Below are 27,497 nucleotides of genomic sequence, written 5' to 3'. Positions count from 1 at the left end.
GTTTGGGGCTGCAAACTGATCAGGCTGTACTTTCAGAATGGAAATCTAAATTTTGGAGACCTCCTAAGTCTTAATGCTTGGCCTCGTGTTTGTTTGGATTAGTAGCCCTGTTTTAGATCTGAACTTAAAAAAAATATCATAGCTACCCACATACAGCTCTCGTTTTTATAGTGAAAATCTTCAGAGGTCCTGCAGTGAAAGTCCTGCTTGCAGCAGCCCAATTAGGGTATAGAGCTAGAAGTTTGCTGGTTGTTGTATTCTTCAGGTGAACTCCTGAAAGAATGTACAAGTTCAGAGTGGCCCTGAGGAGGCTGTCTGTCAAAAGCTGTTACCATAACTACATTACCCTTGTGCCCTGTCCTCATTTTTCAAGTTTAAACTAAACTATTCGGACAACTTGTAAAGATGAGGAGGTATCTGTACAAGCTGAGGCCTCTTCAGAAGTATCCACCAATGTGTAACAGTTTGAACTTTTGAATACACTGAACAGTTAAAGTCCTACTTTTGCTTTTACTAACCATGTTACTTTTCTCTAACGAATATGCACAGCTTAATTTGGTTTTGTGGCAGATGGACAAATTGGGGTGCTTTAGGATCCTATAAACCGTTCTGCCATACTTCCCCTTTTGGAGTGAATTATCCTATATGTTTGAATACAGTGAGTGGATAGTTTCTGAAACTGTTTATAGGAAAAGTCAAAGCGGTATCCAATTCTGAACTATGCATATAACCTTTGTTTCTTAAGGTGCAAACCGTGCAACCATGTAGAATTTTGCAATGTCTCTTGCTATTTGACTTGACAGTAAAATTGTCATAACTGTATGGGACTTGAGACCAAAGAATCCTGTTTTGTAGGAAGTCGTCCTCTGGCAGAATATACAATCTAGAAGCAAAGATGAGCTGTTTTTTTTTTTTTTAATGCTGGCAATAAGGCTATAATATGCAGAAACTTGAGCTAGACTTAAAGAATTCTTTTCTTCTCTTCAGTTCAATTTTGTAGTGCAAGAAATGTTACTAAAATGCTGGGAGTAAAATTTTAGTACAAGATTAACCTGTATAGCTCATGCTGTATGTCAGATATTATTCATCTCTGACTTAATCTATAAGGTGCAGATCTGCCCTGCCTTTTGCCTGACTTCAACTTAATACTAACTGCCTCTCTACACTGATATTGTACATTTGTTCTTCCTGTCCCAGTTTGCCTTTGGGTGCTAAAAGCAGCTATTATCCAAATTGGCTTTTTCCAGCTGTCATGAATTTTGGAGTCCTGAAATAGTGAACAAAGTAATTGAAATTGTGTTTGGTGTTCTTTTTCAGATTTTCTACTTAAAACTATAACAACTTGTAGTTCATGTAGGTCTTGTAGCCTTTGTCGGGATATGTAAACCTCTCCAACAAGATGGAGGCAAACTTAACTGCCTTATTCTCAAAACTTTAGAGTTGTGGAACAAAGGAACACAATATGAAACGCGAATAATCATTCTGCTGACTGTTTTTTGGCCCAGCTCCCCTGCATCAGCATTACTGTAGAGAGATGAGTTGACTAAAACTTGTTTGCCTCCTCAGTCAGTGTAAAGTTTTCATCAGGACTCTTGTAAGTCATTTGAGATGTTGAGCTTCTCTGTTGCAAATAACTTGGACTCCAGTTCTAGATGTGCAGCACTTCTGGAAATCAGAGTTAATATTCATGTACTAACCCTTAAGGACTTGAGACTTTATCGATGACTTTGAATAGCAACATTGCACTAGTTGTAATAAACAAAGTTGTCTAACATCTAGAAATAACCTCTTTTTCTTTGCAAAGAACTCGAGATGACATACTAAATACACTACTACTTGAGCCTTTTTATGCCCTCAAACCCTGCATCTTGTATAACCTTGGGAGAGAGGATTCCCTCTCTGTATGCATACTTTTGGTCAGAGAATTCCTTCCTTCATAAATGCAAAACAGGCTTAAGTAAATGAGGTGGAGGGTTAGTGACCTACAAGAACAGTGGGGAAAACCATTCAATGGGAGTTGTTGCAGCCCACAAAGGATGGCTCTGAGTTTGGGAAGAAACGGAGCTAGCATGATGATAAGGCATGGTTGGTCATGTGTGCCTCAGTTGTGTCCACATGGAGTCCAAAGCTGTGCATCATTTCCTATGAATGCTGGCTGAGGGACAGGTAAGTATAGCTACTAAGTTAAAACTCCCAGCATGATTACTGTGGCAGAATCTCTTTATTAATTGTGTATACAATTGGATGATCAGGAGTTGGGCAAATGAAAGTCTTCTTATACAACAGGAACAGATTGATAAACACATTTTTATAATGTAGTAAAGTTGAAATGAGAATTTCTATTAAAAAAAACAACAATATAGTTTTGGCATTGCATCATGCAATAACTTTTTGCTCAGTTTTCCTCTTCTTATATAAATAACTAGTACTTCTCTTAGTTTTCTGAGACTGTTGGTGGGAGGGGAGAAGCAAACATGCATCTTCACAAGGGTATTCCAAGACTGTCTCTGCATTTGGAAAAAATATGAAGCAACTCTAAGGTTTGTAGCTGATTTCCAAAGTTTTGCACTTGTATGTTGAGCTATTAAAGTTATGGTGATAAAGCCTAATGACTTGTACCTGGAACTTTAGGGGCCCTTGTTCCATCTATCCAGTCCCCTGGCTAGAAGAGATCAAGCTCATAAGACCTACTCAATTTCTCTGACATCTTTTTGATAATGAATCTTTTGAACAAAAGGTGTTAAGTTGTCTACATCTGCACTAATAAGTGTTTCCTTCAATTTTCAATTAAAAAAATTCCAAGTAGCAGGGCTCTTGGTTACTTATGTAATGTGTTCTATGCCCTGAATCTTCAGGAAGACTTTCTGATTACTTATTCTCTCAATTTTTTTCCTTTATTTTTGAGGAAGAATTGTCACTTTAGGAAAGAGGCATGATGTTGTAAGAGTACATGACACACCTGAGACCCATTCAAAGGCTGAATGTTTTATGCCCAGCTCCAAGTAACTTGTGCTAATGCATCCTTTTTTTTGCAGGATGTGCTATACTTTTGCAGTATCAAGCTTCAGCAGACAAATTCTTAAATCTAATGCTGAGTAACCTTGGTTGCAACTCTTATAGCTGTTATTTCTTGAAAACATCTGGAATGTCATTTCCCAAAAACCAGAACACGTTGGCTCAATTGTAATTCATCTAGGGAGAAGTATGCTTTGGGAACCTTAAGGGCTTGCACAGCTTGGTTTTAAGGTGTCTTGACACTTAAACCTTTTTAACTTGTATTGGAAAGCCTTTTTAGCTAGTGCCACTCAAATTTTAGAGCTAGTTTTATAATGGTCTTAACTGTTGTATGAACTAATTTAGCTGATTAAGGTAAAGATGAAACTAATTCAAGGCACCAGATTAACTAATCAAATGACAACAGTAAACTGATCTTGATGAATAGATGAATAAAGTGACAGTTTGCACTTTTCACTTTGACTTGGGGAAATGCCAAAAACATAGCAGTCTTTTAATTTCTGGTATTTGATTCTTTACATATGTTTTGGAATCAGGTTGTATTTGTCTTCATATCCTCTTTCTCACATTAGGTGCCTAAACCTGTACATCAGCCAGCTGCAGAATTTTGTTCTACATCTACTCTTCCAAAGGATCCAGTACTAAGGAGGGAAAAACTGCAGGATCTGATGACTCAGATACAAGGGACATACAACTTCATGCAAGTATGTCTTCTGTTACTATAGGAACATTGGATTCCTTTTTGTGGTAATGCGGAACACTGTAGCAACAAAACTGTTGAATTGTAAAGGAATGGAAATTTTGAAGTAACTAATGGCCAATGGCAAGATACTTTATAATCTGTGCAGATTTGCTTATTTATCTCTTGCCATGTAACCAATTTGAATTTTGTCTGCTAGCTTGTTTCATATATGGTAGGGTCGGAAGGGACCTGAGCAGATCATCCAGTCCGAACCCTTACCATGGCAGGAAAAAGTACTGGGGGTCAAACGTCCCCAGCTAGGTGTTCGTCTAACCTCCTCTTAAAGACCCCCAGGGTAGGAGCCAGCACCACTTTGCTTGGAAGTTGTTTCCAGATCCTAGCTGCCCTGACTGTGAAGTAGCGCCTCCTGATGTCTAGTCTGAATCTGCCCTCTGCCAGCTTGTGACCGTTATTTCTAGTCGCTCCTGGTAGTGCTCGGGGGAACAGGGACTCCCCCAATACCTGCTAGTCCCCTCTGACTAGTTTGTAACAGGCCACTAGATCCCCCCTCAGCCTTCTCTTGTGGAGGCTGAACAGGTTCAGGTCCCTCAGCCTCTCCTTGTAGGGCCTGCCTTGCTGCCCCCTGATCATGCGGGTGGCCCTCCTCTGAAACCCCTCAATGGTGTCCACATCCCTCCTGAAGCGTGGCGCCCAGAACTGGATGCAGTACTCCAACTGCGGCCTGACCAGTGTTGCATACAGGGGGAGGATCACCTCCTTGGACCTGCTCGAGATGCATCTGTGGATGCATGACAAGGTGTGGTTGGTCTTTCTGACCACGTCCCCACACTGTCGGCCCATGTTCATTTTGGCATCAATAATAATTCCAAGATCTTTTTCTCCCTCTGCAATGACTTGTTTGGTTGTATTTTTATTTATTTATTTATTTATTTATTTTAAGGAGTCCATTCTGGATTTTGATAAAGCTTCACCAAGTGCCATTGTTTCATCACAGCCACCTTCAGTTTCTCCAGCAGGTAGTCCTGTAGGTATGTAACTTCCTGAACTGAAACATTTTAATTTATCTTGAGGAAGATGGAAGAAACTTGAGGGTCCTCCTAATACTAATAGTACAAGTAATTCTCCCCCCCCCCCCCAATCAAATGTTAGAAATGTACCACCTCCCTCCGATTGCTTATTTCCATATTCTTACCAGTGTTGTTTACTAATATTTTAATCAATATGTTGCAGGGCACTAAGGTGCTTGCTCCTTTTAAGGGCTGAAACTGCCTAGGGAGAGAGCCCTAGCAAGTCAGGCAATAACCCCACAGGTGCAGGTTACTGTGGCAGCAGGTCTAAGGAGGGAATTGGCCTGCACTTGCTGCCAGTCAGCTGACCAGAAGAGGCAGGGCCCTGGCCACATAAACCCCAGGGGCTGGGACTAGTGAGGCAGTTCCCTGCCAGCAGCCAAAGAGGGAGGAGCCTCCAGAGAGGAATTCCCCAGAGATGCTGCATTTACGGTTAATGGGAATCCAGGAGCTCACCAGGTACCCTTGCCTACTAGGTGCTTGGTGCCAGGGAAGAAGTTTGACTCTGGTTTTTAATGGGGCAGAGCACACCCTGAACTTTTTTGTTATGTTATAGCCCAGGGGCTCATATTTTGGTTGCTGTCTAACACCGCAGGATCGGGCTGAGGCTTTTGGGGAAGGAGGAGGCCTCATTGGGGGCCCACTACAGTGTGGGAACCCCAGCACCAGTGTAGGCGCAGTATTCGGGGGTGAGCGGACCCCAGTGCCAGGGGGCACCGAGAAAGAGAGAGGGCTGCAGAGAGCCTGGTGATAACTAGACGCCAAGGTGAACTAAGGCCTTGTAGGGACAATGTGTGAATGTCATCTGCAAGGCTTGAGGCATGGTAAAGGGGTGGTTTGGAGCCACGCATCTAGCCCATAAGGCTGAGGGTGTCCCAACAGGCATCCATTTTGGAGTGGGACCCAAAGGGGTTCATGAACCCACAGGGCTCAGTGGGGTCCATCAGGACTGTGTCTAAAAATACAAACTAGGGGGCAGCCTCTCTATTTATTATAGTACAACAAGATGTGGCAGCTGAGAGAAGGACAGGATTGGCAGAGTCAGGAGCCCTAGGGGTATCATGGCCAACCCTGGGGACCCCATCCTGTGACACAATATTAAACCCTAATCTGTGTAAAACAATTTTGCCCTTAGTGGCTATTAAATATCTGCTTTGGCTCACACTGCCTGTGCATATGCATGTTTGCACAGCTAGGCCACTATGCAACTTACTTTAGATTTACAAACTTAAACTTAAGTAAATGAGTAAAACACAGCGAGCTACTTAAATTGTATAATTTTCCCTGGCAGGAGTATACTTGAGCATTTTACTTGGCTTTTTTTTTCTGATTAAAAGCAAAAGTGCTGTCTGCCCAGTGTGGTTCTGAATGCTACCAACATCGTTCTTTTTAAAATGAGCAATACATGTAGCAAAACTCCTGTTTCCACAACCTGATGTAAACTTCTCTTATAATCAGATTGCTTTCAAGACCAACTCTCTCAGGAGTGTTTGTTCATGAGTCTGCCTCTGCCTTGGAAGCATTCTAGAGACGAGCATTGGAAGTAAAAATGTTTATTATAGTTAACTTCTGAATTTGAGTAAATGTCTTGGATCTTTTGAAGTTTCTTACTGAACCAGGGTTTTTCATATGGGAACTTGTTTTGTAAAGCCTTTTTGATTTATCTTTAATTTTATTACATGTAACTGTTTACTAAATGTGGCTGGTTTAATGCAGTTGTAACCAACTCAGAAGCGGTATGTTTCTTGTATAAAATAAGAGCAGTGCCAATATTGAAACACTTAATTTTCAGCATAAATGATTTCTATTTAGTACTGTTTGTTTTGAACTTAAAGCAAATGCTCCTTTATTCTTTATTCTCTTCTATAGCTTCTAAAGAACAAAAACTGCTGAGTCAAAATGACTTTCTTCAACAGCCGCTTCAGGTAAACTTAAAGATTCAGCTGTAGAAATGGAGTAGCGACTTGTGTGAGACTTGCTTGTCATGATATCAGAAATGACTAAAGAATCTTGGCTGAAGTGTCAAAACAGTTCTGTGAGAGAACAAACTTTTAAAGCGTTCTAGAACTTGTAGGAGTTTGCTTTACAGAGCCTGTACTAGTTGTGAAACCCATGTACTTAATACCCCATATAATGAAAACACTATAAATTGTCTTTAGTCTTTTACTTATCAGATTAGATAAGTGAAAATTAAACATTGGCAAGCTTGCATATGACCTGTTATTTTTGAAGTATGGTAGCAGAAGTATTAATAAATTAAGTCCTGATCCAACTTGTCCATGTTAATCTACACAGAAACAAACACCCGGTCAATTTAAATTGCCAATAGTCTAGAGATGCAATGAGCATGACTGCCTACAGTGTTGAATATACAGACATCCTAGTTTTCTTTTAAGGAAGAAAATCTTAGGTATGTTCAGGACCTGCCACTTTAAAGAACTGTTCTAATTTTAAAACTTCTTGCCTCATTTAAAATAAATCCAAGAACAATGAGGTCTTTGTTTTTTTTTTTTAGGTGCCCCATTTTCAAAAAACTAAAACTGATGGGCAAGTATTTTACCTATATCTAATTACCAAGGTACATAAAATGAATAGTGAAGTGAAACCAGTAGACCTTCCAAAAACTACTAAATAGTTTAATTAGTAGTTTATTAGGCAATAGTCTAAGATGCCAGTACATCTTCCAAAAACTACTAAATATGAGTAAGCTTTAGTTCCTTTCCTTTCAGACTGCTGCTTCTCCCATAATGCTGCATGGTTCAAATACTTCCTTAGCATCAGCTGATCAGACTCTGTCTGGCTCTGAAACAGAAGATCTAGTGATGCCACAGACAACTCAGGTAAAAAACACAAAAAAACTAAGCTGCTTACTTTATTTCTTTTTTTTTTTTTTGCAGTTCTGCTGGTTTTGAGGGTCCTGTGTGGTAGCAGTCTTTTCTGGAGGGGCTGCCTCTAAACAGTTTGCAGCAAGCTGCTTTAACTAAAGGAAAAGATTTTGTTTGACACTTTGGCGTTTCCTTTTTTTCTGTCGAGTCTTTCATTCAGCAAAACGGACCTAATGATCCAGGCCTCCTTGGTAAAGCAGAGACCTGGTAAACCATTACTCACCTCAGTGGGCTGTAAGGAAGTTTGCATTCAATTAAACTGTTGCTGTACAAGCACTCCACAATACTAAAAGGGAAGCAACCCCAAGAGACTGTTTTTAAAACCTGGAAATATTGTGGTGTTTTCCAGCCTTCTCCCAGTTTGTTACATATGGTTATACAATTGCTTGTCAGTTAATTCTATTTAGTTATTACCTTTTCTGATGTTTGGAGAAATTGTCAGTTATCTGCTTAATAACTAGTGAAAGTATAGGGGGAACTCCAAAGAATTCCTCCTTTTTCTTTTGGATAAAAGTGGCATTAACTCATCTGGCCCTGTGGGGACAGTCTGCAGGCCAGGTTGGGCCCACAGACTCGCCCCGCATTCCAGAATGAACCTACAGGCCTGGTCCAGCTTACATATGGCATGCAGCTTGCACTGTGTACCACCCTGTATGCTGCTTGCAGCATGCTTACACCAGTCTCAGCTCATGCAGCATGTTCTGGCCCTGACCCTGTGCATGGGGTCAGTCTGGGGCTTGTGCTATTATGCACAGCATGCAGAGCCAGTTTGAGATGCAAGCTGTATGTGGAGCCTGTGCTGGACCAGCCCTGCATGCTGGTTCTGGCATGCAGGGCTGGTCTGTGGGTCCATCTCACCTGGACCAGGCCTGGATCCAGTGCACAAGGCCTGTCTGACATAAGGCATGCACTGCATGTGGTGACCAGTGCTGCATGCCCAGACTCCAGCCCCACATGCCACCTGCAGTAGGTGCCAGTCCCAGCAGGGTCAGGGTGCAAGGGGCATGTGGCGCCCATGCCGGACAAGCCCTGTATGCTGGATCCAGCCTCTGCAACTAGGCTCTTGGGCCAATCTGATCTGGATTGGCCCCAGATTGAGTGTTCAGGGCTTCCTGGGGCAGGCACCATTTGCAGCACATGCACCATACTGGTCTTGCATGCTGCATGCAGCACCTACACTAGCTCCTGTGCTGTGTGCAGCCTGAGCCAGATAGGCTCCATACAGCACAAAGCTGGAGGTATGTGGGCAGAATGGATCCAGCCTGCAGTATGTATCCTTGCCACTGCTGGGGTAAAAGATGAAATATTACACAGGGAGGTAAATTCTCTTAACTTCTTGTGGCCATGGGCTCATCGGTCAATTGTAGGTGTTAGTGCTGGTGTACTGTTTTCAGTTCAGGTTTCTGCAGATGGTACCATCTAATAGCTCATCTTGGAAATTGCTTGCTCTAATAACACATTCTAGAAAGCAAAAGTCCTTTTTTGTTATGCTGTTGAGCACTTGGTTTGATGGCAGTTGCTACAACAGATTAATCATAGTACAGTTACTGAATGATTTGATTGGGAACAATGCATGATTTAAATATAGTGTACTAGAATTATTCACTCCTCATTGCTAAGCTACAATCTCAAGTTGGGAACTCTTAAAATACTGGGCCTTTTATTTCCCCCCCCCCCAAACAGTGTAGGTCATGGGTGACTACCCCAGTAGTATGTGTGCTGCAAGTGGTACAGGCAACCTGTGTGGCACACAGCAGATGAATGGGATAGGGTAGGGAGCAGAAAGCAGCCCACTGGGCAGGGAAAGGTTTTAAGTGGCACTTAGAGGGTGCTGGGCCAACTTTGTAGCACACCAGCCAAAAAATTTGGCCCCCACTTATCTAGACTACCTTGTTCTTGATCTTGGTGTCTTCATAGCTTTGTGCATATCCAAAACTACAAACATTTCAACCTCTCAACCTAAGAGAAGATAAGTAGTTTTTGCTTTGTTTACATGTACTGCTGAGTTCTGTCACATGGTTCTAATGTGTTCAATGTAATTGTTTAAGATTACAAAGTAAGGAATACTTATGATATAAGATTGCTTATGCGTGATTTATCTGTTGTCCTCTTATCTTTTCAAACAAGCTTTGCTTCCTCTACTTCACCTGGATACCAGTAGGGATGCTATTGATGGCATGGAGAAAAACAGTTTTGGGTGCCTAGCCCTATTCTGACCCAGAATAGCAGGGAGGGAGGAGGTAATAGTCTAAGACAAGATGAAACTGTACTTGCACCAATCTAAAGTGCTATGTGAGAGCAGTAAGAATGTTACTACCAGATTTTAGCTACTGTAGTCGAGTAACTTGAGTTGAAACTACTTCCAAAGACTTGACACAGTGAGAAATCACAATCTAACATGAAGGCACCCTTGCCAAGGTAAGTCCATGCTCCAAAGTATGAGTGTTGCAACTTCTGAAAAGTCTTAAGACCTGAAATCTAGTTTTAGTCAATCTTGACTAAAATTTTCCAAACAAATCCAGTCTGTGGTTCTGTGTTCTGAGGAATATACTGGTAATGAAACATCCCAAACAAATTCCCTGCTAAAGTTTTAACTCCAAGTTGTCATCTTATGGAAGGGCTGTCTTTTGTACCTACAATATCTGCTTGGATGCAGATGTAACAAAGCCTGACTTGCTTACCATTGAGCCCTAACTGCATCCTAACTTTTTTTTTTCCCAAGCTAAACTTCACTGTTCTTTGCAGCATTTGTTCAGTAACAGAATTTAATATTAAAACTGGCTCTTCTACTTTTTCAGACATCGGTACCCCTTTCTCAAGAGACTGAGAAATATACTTCACCTCAGCCACTGTATCAGACAAATTCACATATCTCTGAGCCACTGATTCCCCAAAAAATGGAAATTACGCAGGTAAACTAAAACATGAGAAACGGATACACTTCATTAAGATTACCTTAGTTAGAATAATTCAGGTAGCATCAATAAATGACACAGCATAATGTCTAAATTATTCTGTAAGCTAAATATATTATATTATACTTGGCTACTATAATGCCTTTCAAATGGCTGCAAACCCTCAACTTCCTTGTGCTCATGTTCTACCCTCCTCTGTGTTAATAGTACTGCTAACCATTCTTCTGTAACTTTTTAATGCTGAATTGACAAAAACAAGGCTTAAAGATTTTGTAGCTACAAATACCAAGGCTTCAGTGAGCTATCATTAATCTATGCTGTAATGCAGACCACTTGAGAGGTGCATCTCTTGGGTAGGAGTAGAATTTACTTTACAGATAGCCACTTTAGATTAAGGAACCTTTTTTCCTCCAGTTTATGGCATACTTGGAGCTCTGAGAAACTATATCAGTGTGAAGTTTCAGTTGTGGCAAAACTTTTTTTTGTTTCTTTACTATGAAATTATTACAATGGGTGGTATATGCCTAGTAGTCCATAGATGCACTTTCACTTAGTCAGCAGAGACTGCAATAGAAGTACTGATTGCTGAGGATGCACAGCAAGATTTGAAATTGTAAGCAAAAGCTATTTTGTTGCTTTGCTATGTCCAAATGTCATCCTGCAGAAACTGCTGACTTCTGACAGTCTAGGCTTTGCAGCAAATGAACTGCTTCTGTTACTGCCTGATAACTATCAAGTGACCTTCATTTCATATTTTTTTCTCTCAGGCAACTATTCCTCTGTCAAGTGAATCGCAGTCACCATTGCCTACTTCAAGCACCTCCATGTCACCAGTACCACAGGGGCAAACCTTTCAGTCTCCTCCCACAAGCAGCAGTTCTGTTACAATAACTGCAGCTCCATTTCAAGCCATGCAGACTGTAAGTGTGTAATTTTGAGGCTAAATGGAAAAACCATTCATGACTAGTCTCAACTATAGATTGTTACTTCAGCCTTTAAAACTATGAAATCAGCTGTTCTGGCTACAGAAACTGATTACATGCATTAAAGTTGATCTCTTTAATGCCACAAAAGAACTGCTGATTTTGGAGCAGTAGGGGGCAACCATTTTTGGTAGGCATGTCACAAACTGGCCCCATACCCTGCTCAAGTGCCACTTCAGTTCCCTTTCCCTAACTGATCTGATGTTCAGATTTCTTTTTGCTATTCCCCTTGTGCTACTTTGTTTGCCCCCTCCACAATCAGCTGTATGCTGTGTATACAGAGGCTGCCTTTGCCACTTGTGGTACCTGTGCCACAGGCTGGCCAACCCTGTTTGAGTAACCCATCTCCTGAGCTGAGAAGCTGTTCTGCACTCACTATATGGGATCAAAATTTAACTCTAGTGCATCTTGGCTTATGCCGACTTATTTTATTGCATGTTTTAGTGGCTTAAAAACTTTCCTAATAACTGTTTTACAGCTAATCTGATCCTCTAACACAAGCAGCTTGATTTCCTGGCCAACACAGAGGGGTTATTTCTTTGTGCTCTATTTGCCATACCTGAAATGAAGTGCTATTTTTTTTTTTTTAAGTCCTAGTTTCAGCCAAGTGGGAATCTAGCTGAATGATTGTTACTGCAGGAGTGTGGTAGTGAAGCCATGTTAAGGGAGTGGAAAACTGGGAATCGATGGAATCTGTACTTAAATGATTATCTAGAACAGAACTTGGATGTATGTGCTCACAGTGTGTATGAGAAGAGTCTTTTGGGAGGTGCACACTTATTGAGCCTGCTTTGTTGTCCTACCTTTATCCAGAAGTAGAAAGAAATATTCTGATTTTTTTCTTTTACTTCTGTGGCAGTAAGATAGAACTCTTCTTTCCTGCCCCCTCTTTTAATAGTCCTTGGTCTAGTGGCAATATTTCTGTCAAGCCACTGCGGGTAGTCTAGGTTAGATCTTGACTCTGCCATATTACTGCAGGTCAAAACTTTTCCCTCTTATGAAGATTCAGTGCTGTTAATGATAGATGGTCTAGTTATCTTTTCTAGAGGAAAGAGAGACCATATTCTGCATTCTTTAAACAGATTTGATAAATTAGAGCAGCCCTCCTAAAACTATTTCTAGCAGATTCCTATTGTGGTACCCTGTGGAAGGAGCCTTGAGAGAACTTAACTAGCAAGGAACTACCTGGGGTTCATAGATTTCATAGACATTAGGGCTGGAAGGGGTCTTGGAAGATCTTTGAGTCCACTCCCTACCCCAGGGGCAAGAAGAAAAAATGTTTTAAAAAAAAAAAAAAATGAAAAGGCACAGATTTCTTAGGGTGTAATCCTTTATTGGACCAATTGCGTAGTTGGGATAGTTGAACGAACTTTCAAATGCAAAACATTTCTTTATCATGTCTGACTACTCACCCTAAGAAATCCTTTCTTAGATGTAGTTTAGTACCTCATGATACAGCTTTCTTATCAGCTTCAGCTCAGCTGTTTTTGGGATGTGCAGCCAAGTTATTGCAGGCCTGCATCTTCTGTTCATCCTCGGTTAGGATCTCTTTTGCGAAAGTAATGTAGTCTAGCCTAGCCAAGTCTGAGGCACTTCTAAACTTGGAAAGACAAGTGATTTTAAGGAGGAATGTTTGTATAAGGGGAGGGGACTTGTTCCTCTTGCCAGTGAAGTGACATTTCTTAAACATCTTTCATTAATTGGCTGCTTTGATTCTGCTATAGGCTTGATGAGGTCTTTGATTTTTTTCTTACCACTTCCACAGGGGTCTCTCTAAACATCCCATCAGCTCTAAGTTATCTGACAGTGTTGCATACAAGGCTACCTTTGTGACCTGAAGCTTGCTGGCCCTAGTCTGGGAGGTCCAGGCCACAGCTGGGGCCTTTTCTTGCTGTGGGTGGTGAACTCTAATTCTACAATGGGTGAGGTCCTTTCTTCACTGAAGAATGCTAAGGTATCTGTTCTCTTGGGACTGTTCTTGTCAGACTAAGACAAGTCTTCCTTTGCATTGTTTCCTTGCTTGTTATTACCGTCAGCCTCAGGTCTTTGGAGCCACTTGGAAGTAGAAGTTTACTAGTAATGAACCCACAGTTGCTTCTGTTTATACAATTTTACAATACAGCCTGCCAAGCTTAATATTGTATTTGAGTCCAGTTTTAATCCTGACGGCTGCTTAAGAGTTGTTTTCTTCATCCTTTTGGTAACCATCTCTTTACTACTTTTGAAGTCAGGATTTCATATTAATGGTATCAAAAGTATGGCCTGTTGGTGGGATTCAGCCTATGGTGCCATAGCTTTCAGCTCCACATGCTGCCTGTGGGTCTTAGTCTGCAAGCAAGTGTTCAGTCAAGGGCCTAGTGTTCGCAGTATATTTCAAAAGTAGACTAATGGAACAAATACAAACTGCTTCTCTCCAGTAGATATCTTATCCTTTGAGACAAGGACTGATAACCATTTATCTTTAACCCTCATAAGTTCTGAGGAAATTTGATAAGATGCTTATAAATGGTAGTCCTGGGATGGGTTGGGTTCTTCTGGTATTTCAGTCTTGTTGAGTTTTTTTTTTTTAATAGATCTGTCACTGCTTGTCTGTCTTCCAAACTGGCTATATCCTACACCCAAATTTTATTTCATCATGGCCTCTTGCAGCCTGGGAGCTGTCAGTCCTTTGAAACATCTTAATCTAAAATTCAAAACCTTCTGCTCCAAATCAGGAAAGCCTCAAATAAATTTAAAACAAAGTGGAAGAGGCTTTTTATTTGTGCAGTTCTTATATTGGCAGTTTCCTTTGTAGTACTGGTTTCAACATTATTGGGTTATACCACTCTTGAAAACTTGAACTTTCACTTGGTTCTGTCATGGTCTGTCTAGCAACAATACTTATACATTGCCCTTCTATACAAAGCGCTTTTTTTCTTTATGGTTAGATTGCTGAAGGGGCCAGTCCAAAGGGTAGAAGAGATTCTGGCCTTCCTGCCTGATTGGGGTATGCCCAAACTTTCTGAATTATGTGAGTAAGTGCAATCACACTTGCAAAACACTATCCTTTGGTAGAGACTCCCAAATCTGATGCCTGCTTTAGGAAGGTTGAACAGCAGGATGGCACCTTCTTGTACTATAAGCAAACTGCTTCTTAAACACCAGAATCCATGCATAAAAATTTGGAAGAACCTCTTACTGGTTGTGTAATATAGATATGATAGTTCTTTCTATTCAAATAGATAATGAGTAATTAATACAGGAGAGAAGTGCAGAAAAATTAGGACTATGATCCTTGAGACAAATTCTACTAGTGTTCTGTGAAATGGTCAGATATCCCAGAATTGCCCTGAAATGGTCATGGTGAACTGAAAACTAGCTTGAGCGCACATTCTGAAGTTTGAAGTCAAGTATCAAATGCTAACTATGCATCAGTGATCTGGGCCTAGGTCTTGCACAGTTGAGTACTTCTACCCAAGCTTTTTTGCCTCCAGTTCTCCATAGTAGAACGTCCTTGACTGGTTCTCCTTGGAGTTGTTGTACAGCTCATTTGTGCTGTGACTTATTCTTGCTTTCAGCCTTTCCCAGCCTGAAATTGGCCTATGTGCTTTGATACCAAAAAAATGACAACTTCGTATGGATGACAAACGGTTTTGTTTTCTATATGCAGTATATGGCTTGCCTTCTATACACAAAGCACATTGGTTTTCCTTTCGGTAAACCAAATAGTTTCCAACATTTAATATTGTAAATACATACCTGGCATGCAGCTAGTCAGAGGGTAGACTTGAAGGTGTTTTCTTAGTCTGGTGTAACTAATTGAACAGCTCGACTTGCTGAATGCAGCACCGGTGGCATTTTTTAGCATAATACTAAAAGCTGTTGAAAGGGGCTTTAACAGCAATAGCACCAAGCCTCAGCATGTGTTGGTAGCAATCCTGGAAGTACTACCCACTTATGCTGTGCTTTTCTAGAAGTGGCTGCTCTGGTTAGAACATACTTGTGGTGGTAAAGGCCTAAAAGATGCATGTGTTCAGGACTCCCAAGTAAATTCTTTAATCCAGGATGCTGCTGGGATCCCAGTAGTCAAACTGGTACCTGAAGTTGTGCTGTGCTTTTATTGGCTAGAACTTAAGTATACAGAACATTTTGGTCAAGTATTTCTGGTAATAGTCTGTTTTTAAAGTAGGATGGGAGGGAAGATGAAGAGGGGAGGTGCTCCCATGAGCCAGGAATCCAGAAATCTGAACTAAATTCCAGGTTGTGCTAAGTGACTTCAGTCAGAAGTCTGTGTCCAGTCTGTAAACCTAAGAGTACTTGTTCCTCTCTCCTAATTTGTGCATTTTAGATGCTTCCTGTGCTAGCTTTTGACACGGGGCCTAGCACAGTAGAACCCTAATGCACCTAGCTGGAGTCTTTCTGTATCCAAGTAAAGAATAGTCTCTTCAATATTTTGCTAACGTTGCATTTTTTTTTTCCAGGTATTCAAAGTGAATGCACCTCTGCCTCCACGTAAAGAGCAGGAAATAAAAGAAGACTCTTCATACACTGCAGGTTATAACCAGAGTTTTTCTACAGCAAGTACACAAACTCCTCCTCAATGCCAGTTACAGTCTACTCATACTGCAGAGCAAAACTCAGTTTCACAAGAATCTCTGCCAACAGGTAAAGAGACCTGCTTGTATATGGCTATATTTTTAGTGTCACTTCAGTTTGCAGAGGGAGTGTCAAACTGATCTGCTAATCAGCTGACTTCTTTCAATGGGTGTATTAAGTAGCTAATAGAAAATCTTTTCTATTTCTTCATAGTAATTTATCCATTGTGCCCTTGAATGGAGTAAATGAGCAAATACATCTGAATCTTCATGCTGTTAATTATACACATGACTGCAATTTAAAGCTCCAGTTCTCATAATTTTGTGAAGAGCATAACTTGGTTTTTATACCCCACCCAGAGCTAGTAGTCTAAACTTTTTTTTTTTACTGATTTTTTTTTTTAAAGTTGAACAAGCTTGCTTGAATAAAAGCAGGAGCAAGCAGCTGTAACTCTACAGTCTCTTCACAGCAGAACTGCACTTCAAGTGTTTACAAAACGCCTTTTAATAGATGAGCTACCATATTTATTCAAGTATAAGAGGAGGTTCCCCTAATCAGTATGGGAGGAGGGGAGAAATGCTTAGTCTTACATCTATGTACAAAGAAACCTAATTAACTACAATGTCAGTCATTAAACTCCAACCAAAAACAGCATGTGCTTAGCAGTGGAAACCAACTATGAAGTTGATTTAAATGCAGTCAGCACAGATCATGACTATAAAATACAGGGACTATATGGGGTAAACGTGCTGATGGGGAACCTACCACAAATAAGGTAGTGCAGCCCATCTGAATAAGGTGTAGTAGTACCCATTGCATGCAGTCCCCCTCAGCATTGACTCTTCAAGTCATAGTGAGCCACTACGTTGCGCGCACTTTGATTTCCTTTTCACTCCCACAGTTAAGCTGCATCTTTCTTTCCCATTTTTCCAGTGAGTCGTGTTTCTTCCCCAGCCTTAAATGTCTGGCAAACATAACCAAAGGGGGCCCCAAACAATTCACCCAGCAGCCCTGGTGTCTCCTCTCTGCGTGATGCTTATGATTAGTGTCCCCACCCTCCGTGAGGTAAAACTGGACTAGGTTGCCGTGTACCTCATCTGCACGTACTGTTGGAGGATCCCAGGACTTGTGACTGGAACCAGATGTTCTTGTCATAAATGGGGAGATAATTAGCGCACAGTTTCTTTTGGAATATCCTAGGGTACATGCATACTGAAGTGCTGAGCTGTGGTGTTACTATGGCTTGAAACACTGGACTGTCATGTTCCAGCCCAATCAACTGCCTAATGAACCATGAGCTTTTTGGCTTTGGACTAATATCATGCATAATTAGTATTTATATATGTAGGTACTAAAAAATGCTGCTTAAGTGTAGTCGTGGCAAATTTGTGCCAACTTGCAGCAGTTTCAAAAGATATAAAATGCATCAATTTTAGATGAACTATGAGTACTCAGAGTAACTTGTCTGTGTGCCTGTTTCAAACTACGGGCATATTTACTTCAAAGTCACTCTCTTCAAATTTATCCCTCACTTTCATGTGGTCAGGAACAGCAGGGTCTGACAGGGAGGGGGAAGAAGTTGGAAGTACATTGTGGAAGCTAGACAAACGGATATACAATGTAGAATCTGGTTTCAGTTGGTTTAATGAGAATTCCACCATAAATCCGATTTGGGCAAAGACAAAGATGCTCTAGTATTACATGCATTTAGGGACCAATAAAATATGGTTTAAGCACCATGCTCTTATCTTGTGAGCCAGCAACAAATGTGAGCAGATTGATGCTTTAATTTCTGAGTCTAAACACTTTAAGCAAGGGGGCTTAAACCTCTTGCCTACAAAGCTATGGCATCTGTCCTGAAGGGTTCCCCACAGGTCAGGAAAACTTGGTGGGGGGCGGGGGAGCCATAACAACTAATACTGCCACCCTTCCCCACTACCAGACTTCCCAAACCTTTTGAGAGAGATCTGAGCTGGGCCAAGCCCCCTTCCCCATACAGGTCCTGGCTGCAGCCTGCCCCTTTCCCTGTGGCTGGATGGGGCCTGACTGCACCTGCTCCAGGCACCAGATTGGGATCACAGGCCAGATCTAGCCTGTGGACAGACTGGATACTACCCATCTGGCCTGCCAGGGCAAAAAATTGAGCACTACTGCTTTAAGCTAAAAGACTAAATGGGAGCTTATTGTCTATCTAAAAATCGGCCAAGTACTAATATTCCCAGCCACTTAAAAGGACCTGGACAGGTTACAGGGGTGGGCAAATGAAAATAGGCTGGGATTCAATACTGACAAGTGCAGGGTGCTGCAGTTGGGCAGTAGGAACCAGCAGCATACCTGTAAGCTGGGAACTCCCTTCTCAAAAGCACAGTGGCAGAAAGAGATCTTGGAGTCATTATTTACTCCAAGATGAACATGGGTCAACAATGCAAGAATGCAGTCAGTAGGGCTATAACCGTACCTTGTCGTGCATCACAAGCAGGGCCAAGGAGGTGATCCTCCCCCTCTATACGATGCTGGTCAGGCTGCAGCTGGAGTAGTGTCCAGTTCTGGGTGCCACACTTCAGGAGGGATGTGGACAGCATTGAGGGTCCAGAGGAGGACCACTCGCATGATCTGGGGACAGCAGGGCAGACCCTATGAGGAGAGGCTACGGGACCTTAACCTGTTCAGCCTTCGCAAGAGAAGGCTGAGGGGGGACCTGGTGGCCATCTATTAACTTACTAGTGGGGACCCGCAGGGTTTGGGAGAGACCTTGTTCCCCTGAGCGCCTCCCAGAGTAACAAGGAATAATGGCCATAAGTTGCTAGAGAGTAGGTTTAGACTAGACATTAGAAGGCACTACATCAGTCAGGGCCGCTAGGATCTGGAACCAACTTTCAAGGGAAATGGTGATGGCTATGGAAACTTAAAAAAAACAAAACAAACAAACAAAAAAAAAAGTCATGAACACAATCCACAAACAAGGGGGAACTTTGGTGCTGTGCTGCTTCTTCCCCCCCCCCCCCCCCAAAATGCCATCTAACGTGGGTTTCCACTTCCAGCTCAGTTTTAAGTTAGAGGACTGATACAGGGTATTATGCCATGTAATCCTTTTGCAGTCCTAAAGTCATTCCAGTAACACCAGTGATTCATAGTAAAAATGTCTGTATATTAAAGTGTTTTTCATAGTTTGGCTACACAATTTCTGAAACCTTTTTAATGGTGATCTATCAGTACCAGGAAACTTTTAGCAGGAATACTTGTTACTAGCAATGTAGGGCTTGCACCAAGTAGAACTGACTTGACTTTAAAGGAAACTTGGCTTGCTGTATGTTAACCAGACTGACCTTCAGTCAGTGCTGAACTCCTGTGCTGCAGAAGGTAAAGTGTATACACAGTATACTCTACAGGACGGATCAGGCTTCGGGCTCCTATTCCATGACCTGCTCATTGTTCAAAAAGTGGATAAACTTGACCTACTGAATATAATCCATTCTGTCTTGTTGTATACTATGTTTTTCCCTCTGCATATTTGTGCAATGTTGATTGATCCCAATTTTCTGTGCGAGGGTTTAGCAGTATAGTACTTGTGCTGCTTACATTGGGTCAGTGGGGGGGAAAGCATGGATCAGACTTCTATAGCATTAATGAGAAGAACTCTCTGGGACTGGAAATAAAATGGAACTGTTTAGTGGATTAAGGGTAACCAAATCCAACTTTAAGCTTTTAGTACAGAGAACTTACGAAGTAAATGCTATAATGAATTGCTATATCTAAACTTTAATTCATCTGTGCTTTTTGTCTTAAACAGTTAATTATCAGCCTGATGGAGTTGTTCCTGTCAGCAATGGTAGTCTTGCCTTTTACCCAGCACAGACTAATGTTATCCCCAGACCCGCTCAGCCTTATCTCAACAGTCGTGGGTCTGTTAGAGGATCTACCAGAGGTGGGAGATCACTAGCCAATTTGTACCGCTCCCCTGGTGGATACAAAGGTATGTATATTTTTTTTTTTTATTAACCTACTTATGGAAAGGATAAATTCCTGGGGAGGTAGGGGGATATAGAAGTAGGAGGAAAAATTGTCTTAACCCAAAAGAAACTAGTACAGTATATACTAATGATGAAAAATGTCTTGCATTCAAAAGCTTGCTTAACTCTATTCTAGTTATGCTGTTGATTCAATAAAAGATATTGCCCTAAATTCCTTGCCTCTTGCAATGTTTCATTTAGCATTTCTAGTAATGGGTAGTGGAGTACTTTAAAGGCGACATTAGAGCTTGCCACACAGCAGACTAGAACAAAACTGTTGGACTAATTCTGTGGTGAAGGTTAACATACTCTTATGGCTAAAATCTAGGAGTGAGATATAAAGGTTCACTGGCAATAAACTGCTTCAGTCTTGTCAGAGTGCACCCAGTACCTGTTAATCAAGTCAGAGACAGGATTTGAGAAACAAGATGTTCATGAAAGCCCAATTCTGTGTGCTAATTGAGTTTTAAGTTTGCCTCCCCTGTGTATGCCTTACCTTTTTACAAATGTATCCTTTTCTTTCTGGGTGCGTCCCCACTCCCATCTGTATTTGGGTACAGGTCATTCGCATCATAACGCGCATTTAACTTACCCAAATTCAACTATACGCGGTGGGGGGGGCGCGCGGGGCTTGAGTTTGCATGTGGCGCTGCCGCTTACCTGGAGGCCCATTATGGTGGTGACGGTCACTGCCTCCAAAACCTCCCGCTGTTCCCATGGAGCCGTGCCTGGAGCTGTGTGGCTGGCTGCCAGGCGGCGGCAGCAGCATGGTGGTGGCCAGGCGGCATGCAGCCACCCCCACCACCACCCTGTGCTGTGCCGCTGCCACCGACCATGCAGCTATAAGCATGGCGCCATGTGCAAACTCAAGCTGGTGCGAGGGACCCCCCCCCCCCCCCCCCCCCCCCGGTGTATAGTCACTGATTTTTCACCTTACACTCTGACTTTGGAATGTAACCCCCACGTAAGATGCGACTCCACTGTACTTCCTCTTGAACCTTTTCAGATTCTCACTTTCATTCTCTAGCTTCAGGTACTTCTTTCGACTCAAAGGGATGTGGGAATATGGATGTCTCCCATGTCTCTCTTGAGGCAGAGGGAAACCACCTTTTCAGACTTATATTGAGGTTGATGGTCAAGCAACATGTTCCCTATCCTGGTTCCATTAGCATTTGGTAGCAACCGCAAGTGTAGAGGGAAAAAAGGCTCAACAACAGTGATGGAGTGGGGGTTCATGTAGTGACTCTGATGGATATTAGTGAGCCACCTGTTTGGCAATGGAGGCAGGGAGAGCAAAGTATAGGAAGGGCTATACTGTGTTGTCTGTCTGCAAGCAGACAAACTTCTTCCTGATAAGTGTTAAACTAGTTGCAAATTGGTGGCTGTTTACAATAGTGGAGAGAACTGGAGGAGGAGGTCGTCTTTTGGGCCAGTGCTAGCCTGAAGGGTATTTAGTACCTTTAACTAGAGCATGGCCCTATAAGGGGTTGACACAATGGGCACCCTGTTCAGTCTCCTGAAGCGCAATAAATTACACATTTCTAATCTGTTTGAAAAGGCTGACTCTTCTGTAGTTGCTCTGAAGGAGCCTGTTGAGGTCCTGGTATTGCTTTGCTTTTGCTGTTACCAGTAGCTGATTGTGCTCATTTGTTGTTATAAAGCAAACATGAATGTAGTAGCAGCACCTAACACTTTAATAAAACAACTGCAGCCCTTGTATCAATATAACATCCTTGGCATAAATCTCCCTTCTACATTAGGTGTATAGTAAGGATTAAAATCCTGCACCTCTGACAACATACCCTTTCTTTTGTGGGAAGACTAGTGTTGACTGTAACACCTAGACATGGGAGTATTTTATTGTATTCATGAACTAAGACTAATGTAATTCCTTTTTTTAAAATTTCTGTATTTAAGATAAATTAAAATGTGCTATTAAAGAACTGTAATTCAAACATCAATTTTAGGCAATTCTTTGAATTCAAAACTAAGCTGTTCTGAAATGGTAAGGAGTAAATTATATGTATGCATTTTCATAAACTGCTTTAAAGTTGAACTGATGCCTAAAGGGAAGAAAATCTTATTTTGATCCTAGAGTGGTAAACTGATTTTTCATTTTAAGTTCTGTATTTGAATAGGTTTTGATGCTTACAGAGGATCACCTTCCATAGTTAATGGTAACTATGGCCAGCTGCAATTCCCCAGTAGAGATTATTCTGGAATACCATATTCTCAGAAGGTAAGGGTTGACTTTTTGCTTTTCAGTAGCTTCCTGCGCAATGAAGTTCTCCAGTCATGGCTTGGTTGCGCTTTAGTGTTTAATGAGAAACTGGTAGATTTGCTCCCAAGCTACATTTATTGGAAAATCAGGTTTGCAGGTACGAAGAGCACTTTTTTTGGTAAAATAGTCAGTGACTCTTCTAGTATCTTTTTTTCTAGTATGCTTTGACAGTGTAATCTGTCAGCCCATGTTGGCTGACAAATGATTCCTTCAAAAGAAAAAGGAAGAGAAGAACTTCTGACAGCCTAATCAAGACCAGGACTAATGAATAAGATGTGGAATAGAGGGATTCCTTGACTAGGTGCTTAGTAGGTACACTGTTTAGCTGTTTTGCTTGATAGCAAACATTTGAAACTTCACTACAAATTCTCTTAACCAGTACTAGTTATAAAATACTGCTATATCTAGTGCCTGGCTACATATTAAATCAATTTCCTACCTAAAACATCCTGCAAGTTTTATAGTAAGAGAAGCCAGAGTTCTGCATGCTTGCTTTTTTTATGCATCTTTTTTCATGAAGAATATTATATTGAAAGGTCCTAACACTAACTTTTAAATATATGCTCAGTACAAACACATTCACCTAGGCTCTCTTGAACTTAACTAATTCAGCAAGAACAGGCTACTACTGGGCTACAAACCTCTGGTCTGACCCTAATGTAGCTATCTCCAACAGTGGCAGAAAAAAAATCACAAAGAAGAATTGGTACTAGAAATGATGCATGTATGGAGTGGTCATCCCCGGTCTTTTCCACCCCCCCGCCAGTCGCCAGCAGTAGGGTACATCCCTGAACTTTTAATAGCACTTGAGGTCTGTGCTGTATATATGGTTTTTTTTAGATTTCTTTGAACCCAGTTGTATACCATTCTATCCATGCCTAAAGCAGTTTGTTTTAAATCTGCTGAGTGATTAACTTCATCAGATGCCTGATAGCTCTTGTATGATGAAGCACAGTAAGTAACAATTCCTTATTTGCTTTTTCCATGCTGTTCTTGATTTCATAGCCTCATCTTCCTCCTCCCTTGGCTGTCTCTCCAAACTAGAGTTCGTCGTCATCGTGTCGTGCTCTCCCCCCTTGGGTGCCCCCCCCCCCCCCCCCCCCCCCAACTCGCCTGTCGTAAGGAATCCTGCCTTTTTCCTCTTAAGTCAGCTTTATAGTTCTAGCATATCCTTTTTTGAGATTTTGACCAGAACTGCTTACAGTAAGATGCATGATGGATTCATCGTGGAACACACTATTGTTTTTATCTTAAGCCTAGCTAACCTCTGAAGAACCTTCTTTCACCCAAGTAGTAGAAACTGAAACTGAAGATATCTTATTGGCTCTTATGTTTTGGAAAAGTTGGCTGCTTGCAGACTTAACCCCCCCCAAACAAACAAACAAACACAAATGAAAACAGAGCTTTACTTCAAACCCTGTGCATTCCCCCACCAAACCCAGCACATGCCCAGAAGAGGCAGTTCATTAGTTGGACCTGGTTGTCCCAGCATCTGTCTAGATGGGGCACTTTAGTGGTGTGCTTTTGGTCCTTTTATCTAGTAGCTGATTGAATCAGCTTTAAATGGGCACCCAAAATTCCCAATAAAGTGTCCAGTTTGTACAGATGCTGTGGAGCTGGGTCAAAGTAACGCGCTGCTGTTTCCAGTGAAGTGTGGCTTGTTGGGGTTTTTAATGTCTACATGCTGTTTCCAGTGAAGTGTGGCTTGTTGGGGGTTTTAATGCCTACTAGCAACCATTGTTCTGTAGTTAAGTATTTGAAACCTTTCCTTAGGGCTATTAATGGAGCAAGTATAAATATAAATCCTTCAGGCTGGCAGGCATAGATTAGGTATGCAGCTTTGCTGTCCCTGTCTATTCTAGTTGTTGGAATGGCTAATTTTTACTGACAGTTTGTGACTATCTATAACTTATTATTCAACCCCACAACCAGGAGGTCCAGTAGACTGGCTTTTTTTCCCATCGGGTTCCTGCCCTTTCTGCTTCATACACGAGTGACCCTAGCAAGATGTTTGCTTCTACCAGCACAGCCTTCAAGGTTACTGGAAAACAAATCTCCCCACTACATCAGGTTATACATAGGGAAGGATGCCTCAATTTCTCTTCTTTGGATTGTACAGTCCCAGTTCTCCCCATCTTTTCTTATAAGCTTATTTACCAGGCTCCCTAATCCATTTTTTTGTTGTTCTACTGGATTCTTTCAAAGTAGAGCTTCAAACTGAGCATAGTACTCCTGCTCTGTTCTGCACTGGCTTAAAAAAATCCTATTAATACAGCCTAGCTTGCTCTTGGTTTTGCAACAAGAACATGTGGTTGACTCCATTCAGGTTGCAGTCTACTATAACCCCTAGGTCCTATTCTGAAGTACTGCAGCCTAGCTAGTCACTTCCCCTAGCTGTATTTTGTACATGCAGTTTTTATTCAGTCTCAAGTACAGAGCTTTACACCTTATTGAATTTAACTTGATTTTTTTTCTTTTTGGACCCCTTTTCTAGTTCAAGGCAGTTCTGAATCCTAATCTCCAGAATGTTTGTAACTCCACCCCATTTCATGACAGCAAATCTGAAGTGTGCACTTGGTCCTATCTTCCAAATTCTTGATGAAGATATTAAACAGTACCAGACCACCACAGACCTGAGGAATACCAGTCAATATTTTCCAATTGGACAGTAAGCCATTGCAACTCATCTTTGAGCGTGATGATCCAACAGTTGCATATGCCACTTGTTATAGTACCTTTGTCTAGAAAGTGTATTTCTTTACTTATTAATGGAATGTCATAGGAGATGGCATCAAAAGCCTTGCTGAAGTCCAACTACATCACATTCACTAACTTTTTTTTCCCTTCCTTCCCCACAAATCAAACCTCATCACTTTGTTAATAGGAGAAGGGCAGGTTGGTCAAGCATGACTTGCTCCTGGCTGTTCCTGATCACCTTCTCTAAATGCTCAGAAATTGACTCCCTGATAACATGTTCCATGACCTTTTTCAGGTTTGAAGGTCAGACTAACTGGCCTGTAGTTCCCAAAAGCATCTTCTTTCCTCCCCTTTCTTATAGATAGGCCTAGCTACAGAGCAAGACTCTTTGGCAAAGGGCAAAATAGTGCCTATCCCTTGCTGCACTTACATTTTTTTGGCCTCAGAATAGCCAACCTTTGAATTTTTTTAATATTGCTTCCCCACAGTACAGCCAGTTCTCCTGGACTCCTGTTTTTCCCTCAACTTGCCTCCTGTAGCAGCCTACCCACTAGTCCCCTTAGTTTGTTACTTTGCTTTTTCTGCTGCTCTGCTCTTTCCTTTTCTTAGGATCTTGATCTGTCAGGTTTTATTGTCACTGTCATCTTTGACCTTAAGTCTCTGATTCCTCTTTAGTTTTGTGAGCAGCAAATCAAGAAGATCCTCTCTGCCAAACTGGCTTCTCCACTTTCTCTATATGTTTAGAGCTTCAGCAGCAACTTTTTGGTAAACATGCTGAACTGTCTGTACACTGTTATTCTCCTAGTGGATGTCATGGTAACTGATTTTGCCAAGAGCACTAGGTCCTGTAGTTAGTTTTTAGATGTCAGCTGTTTGTTGAGGTAGCTTTTTGTTCTCCCCTGGTTCGGTGATTTTTATAACACTTCCCACCAGAGAGAACCTTACCTTGGTTAGAGCTTATTGACCTTCTGAGGTTCCTTCTAGCTATGTCTTACCTGATTCTCAAAAGTCAGGGCTTACCATACCATACAGCCCATCAGAAGCAGATGGGAGGATGAGTTGGTGCCTGTGTGGGGTGTCACTGTTTTATGCTTCTTTAATTGCTGTTTTAAATGTTTGTATCTGCTATGATAAGCAGATACAAAATCTGCTATGATAAGCCTGACTGCTTTAGTCTGTGGTGAAAGGGACTGAAGAACTGGTCAGAATAAGTGGAAGTCTTATGGCCAGGCTTTCTTCCCTGTGAATTTTCCCCATAGGAATTCCCATTTAATGTTGGAACATGGCTATTCCAGGCTGTATGCTATTAAAGGTTTCTGGTTATAAACTAGTCAGGGTTGACAAATATAATTGCAGATTTTTGTGGGAGAATGATTCCAAATCAGTCTGAATTGAAATTTCAGAGACAAGGGACTGCTGTATAGGTGAGTACCTAGGAGTGTTGTCCTCTAGACACTGATCCTGCCTGGATGTTGAATGGCTAGAAATTTTCTAGTCAGGATGCCCATGAACACTTTTTTGGTTTAAAAAAAAAAAAAAAAAAAAAGTCTTGCAATTTCCCTTTCTCTCTTCATTTGGAAATGGTTATTGATGCATTGACTTGAACAAGAAAGGACCTTTTAAGTCTCTAGTTTAGTCATCTGTCCATCAAAGGCCACTAAATATCACCCTCATGCTCCAGTAATTTGACACAAGTAAAATCTGAATAAAACTTCCCAGAAGATGTTGAGCTGGAGAATCTTCTTGACATACCTTGATTAGCCAGTTCTTGATCTATTTAACAGGCCCTATACAGTGGCACTATATAGTGATGATTTTTTGTCAGTTGGCATCTCCATGCAGTACCAAGATGCACACTTCAGAAAAGTCTCTGTGGCTTGTTTTTACTAGCCAAATGCATCAAGCATGTCTTTCACTTTAGAAGGATGCTGTAAAGAATAAAAGCATGTGGCATTCAAGTGATTCTGTTTCTCTTGCCTTTCTAGCTGTTTACTGGGGGTAGTCATCCCACTTGTTCTTCTTAATAGTGGCATAACATTAAGTCATTCTCATCTTCTGGAAATTCCCAAGTATTCAAAGACTTGGTTGACTCTAGCATGCCAAAGACTGTCAGCAGTCCTTGGGAATGATTATCCAGGAATGTGTTGTTGACTTGTTTTTGTTTGGTTGTTTTTAATTCTTGCTCCATAGATGTCTAGCATTCTAAATTTTAGAAAGATCTATAATCTTCGGGTTATCATAGTACACTCCAAAGCATTCCAAACCCCAGGTGGCAGTGGGTACATGCACTTCACAGTCTGTCTTGCATCACTGTTGGGATTTCTTGGTAGTGTGAGAATTATCTATATAAACTGTTTTCCCCCCCC

General features: G+C 41.5%; 1 protein-coding gene across 8 annotated transcripts in view; it reads left to right on the top strand.

The window, feature by feature from the left end:
• Nucleotides 1-27,497, top strand: part of CAPRIN2 (caprin family member 2) — a 73,326-nt gene that overhangs the window by 28,266 nt on the left and 17,563 nt on the right. For all 8 annotated transcript variants that reach the window (XM_025209047.1, XM_006027752.3, XM_014521859.2 and 5 more), the window contains 9 exons: nt 3,588-3,719; nt 4,659-4,746; nt 6,655-6,710; nt 7,515-7,625; nt 10,469-10,582; nt 11,353-11,505; nt 16,029-16,212; nt 19,934-20,116; nt 22,292-22,392. In XM_025209047.1, coding sequence (XP_025064832.1) covers nt 3,588-3,719; nt 4,659-4,746; nt 6,655-6,710; nt 7,515-7,625; nt 10,469-10,582; nt 11,353-11,505; nt 16,029-16,212; nt 19,934-20,116; nt 22,292-22,392 — 1,122 coding nt within the window. The remainder of the gene's footprint in view (nt 1-3,587; nt 3,720-4,658; nt 4,747-6,654; nt 6,711-7,514; nt 7,626-10,468; nt 10,583-11,352; nt 11,506-16,028; nt 16,213-19,933; nt 20,117-22,291; nt 22,393-27,497) is intronic.

Source organism: Alligator sinensis, unplaced genomic scaffold (assembly GCF_000455745.1).
Source record: "Alligator sinensis unplaced genomic scaffold, ASM45574v1 scaffold659_1, whole genome shotgun sequence".
In the NCBI taxonomy this organism is placed as follows: Eukaryota; Metazoa; Chordata; order Crocodylia; family Alligatoridae; genus Alligator; species Alligator sinensis.
This window is presented reverse-complemented; position numbering and strand designations above follow the sequence as displayed.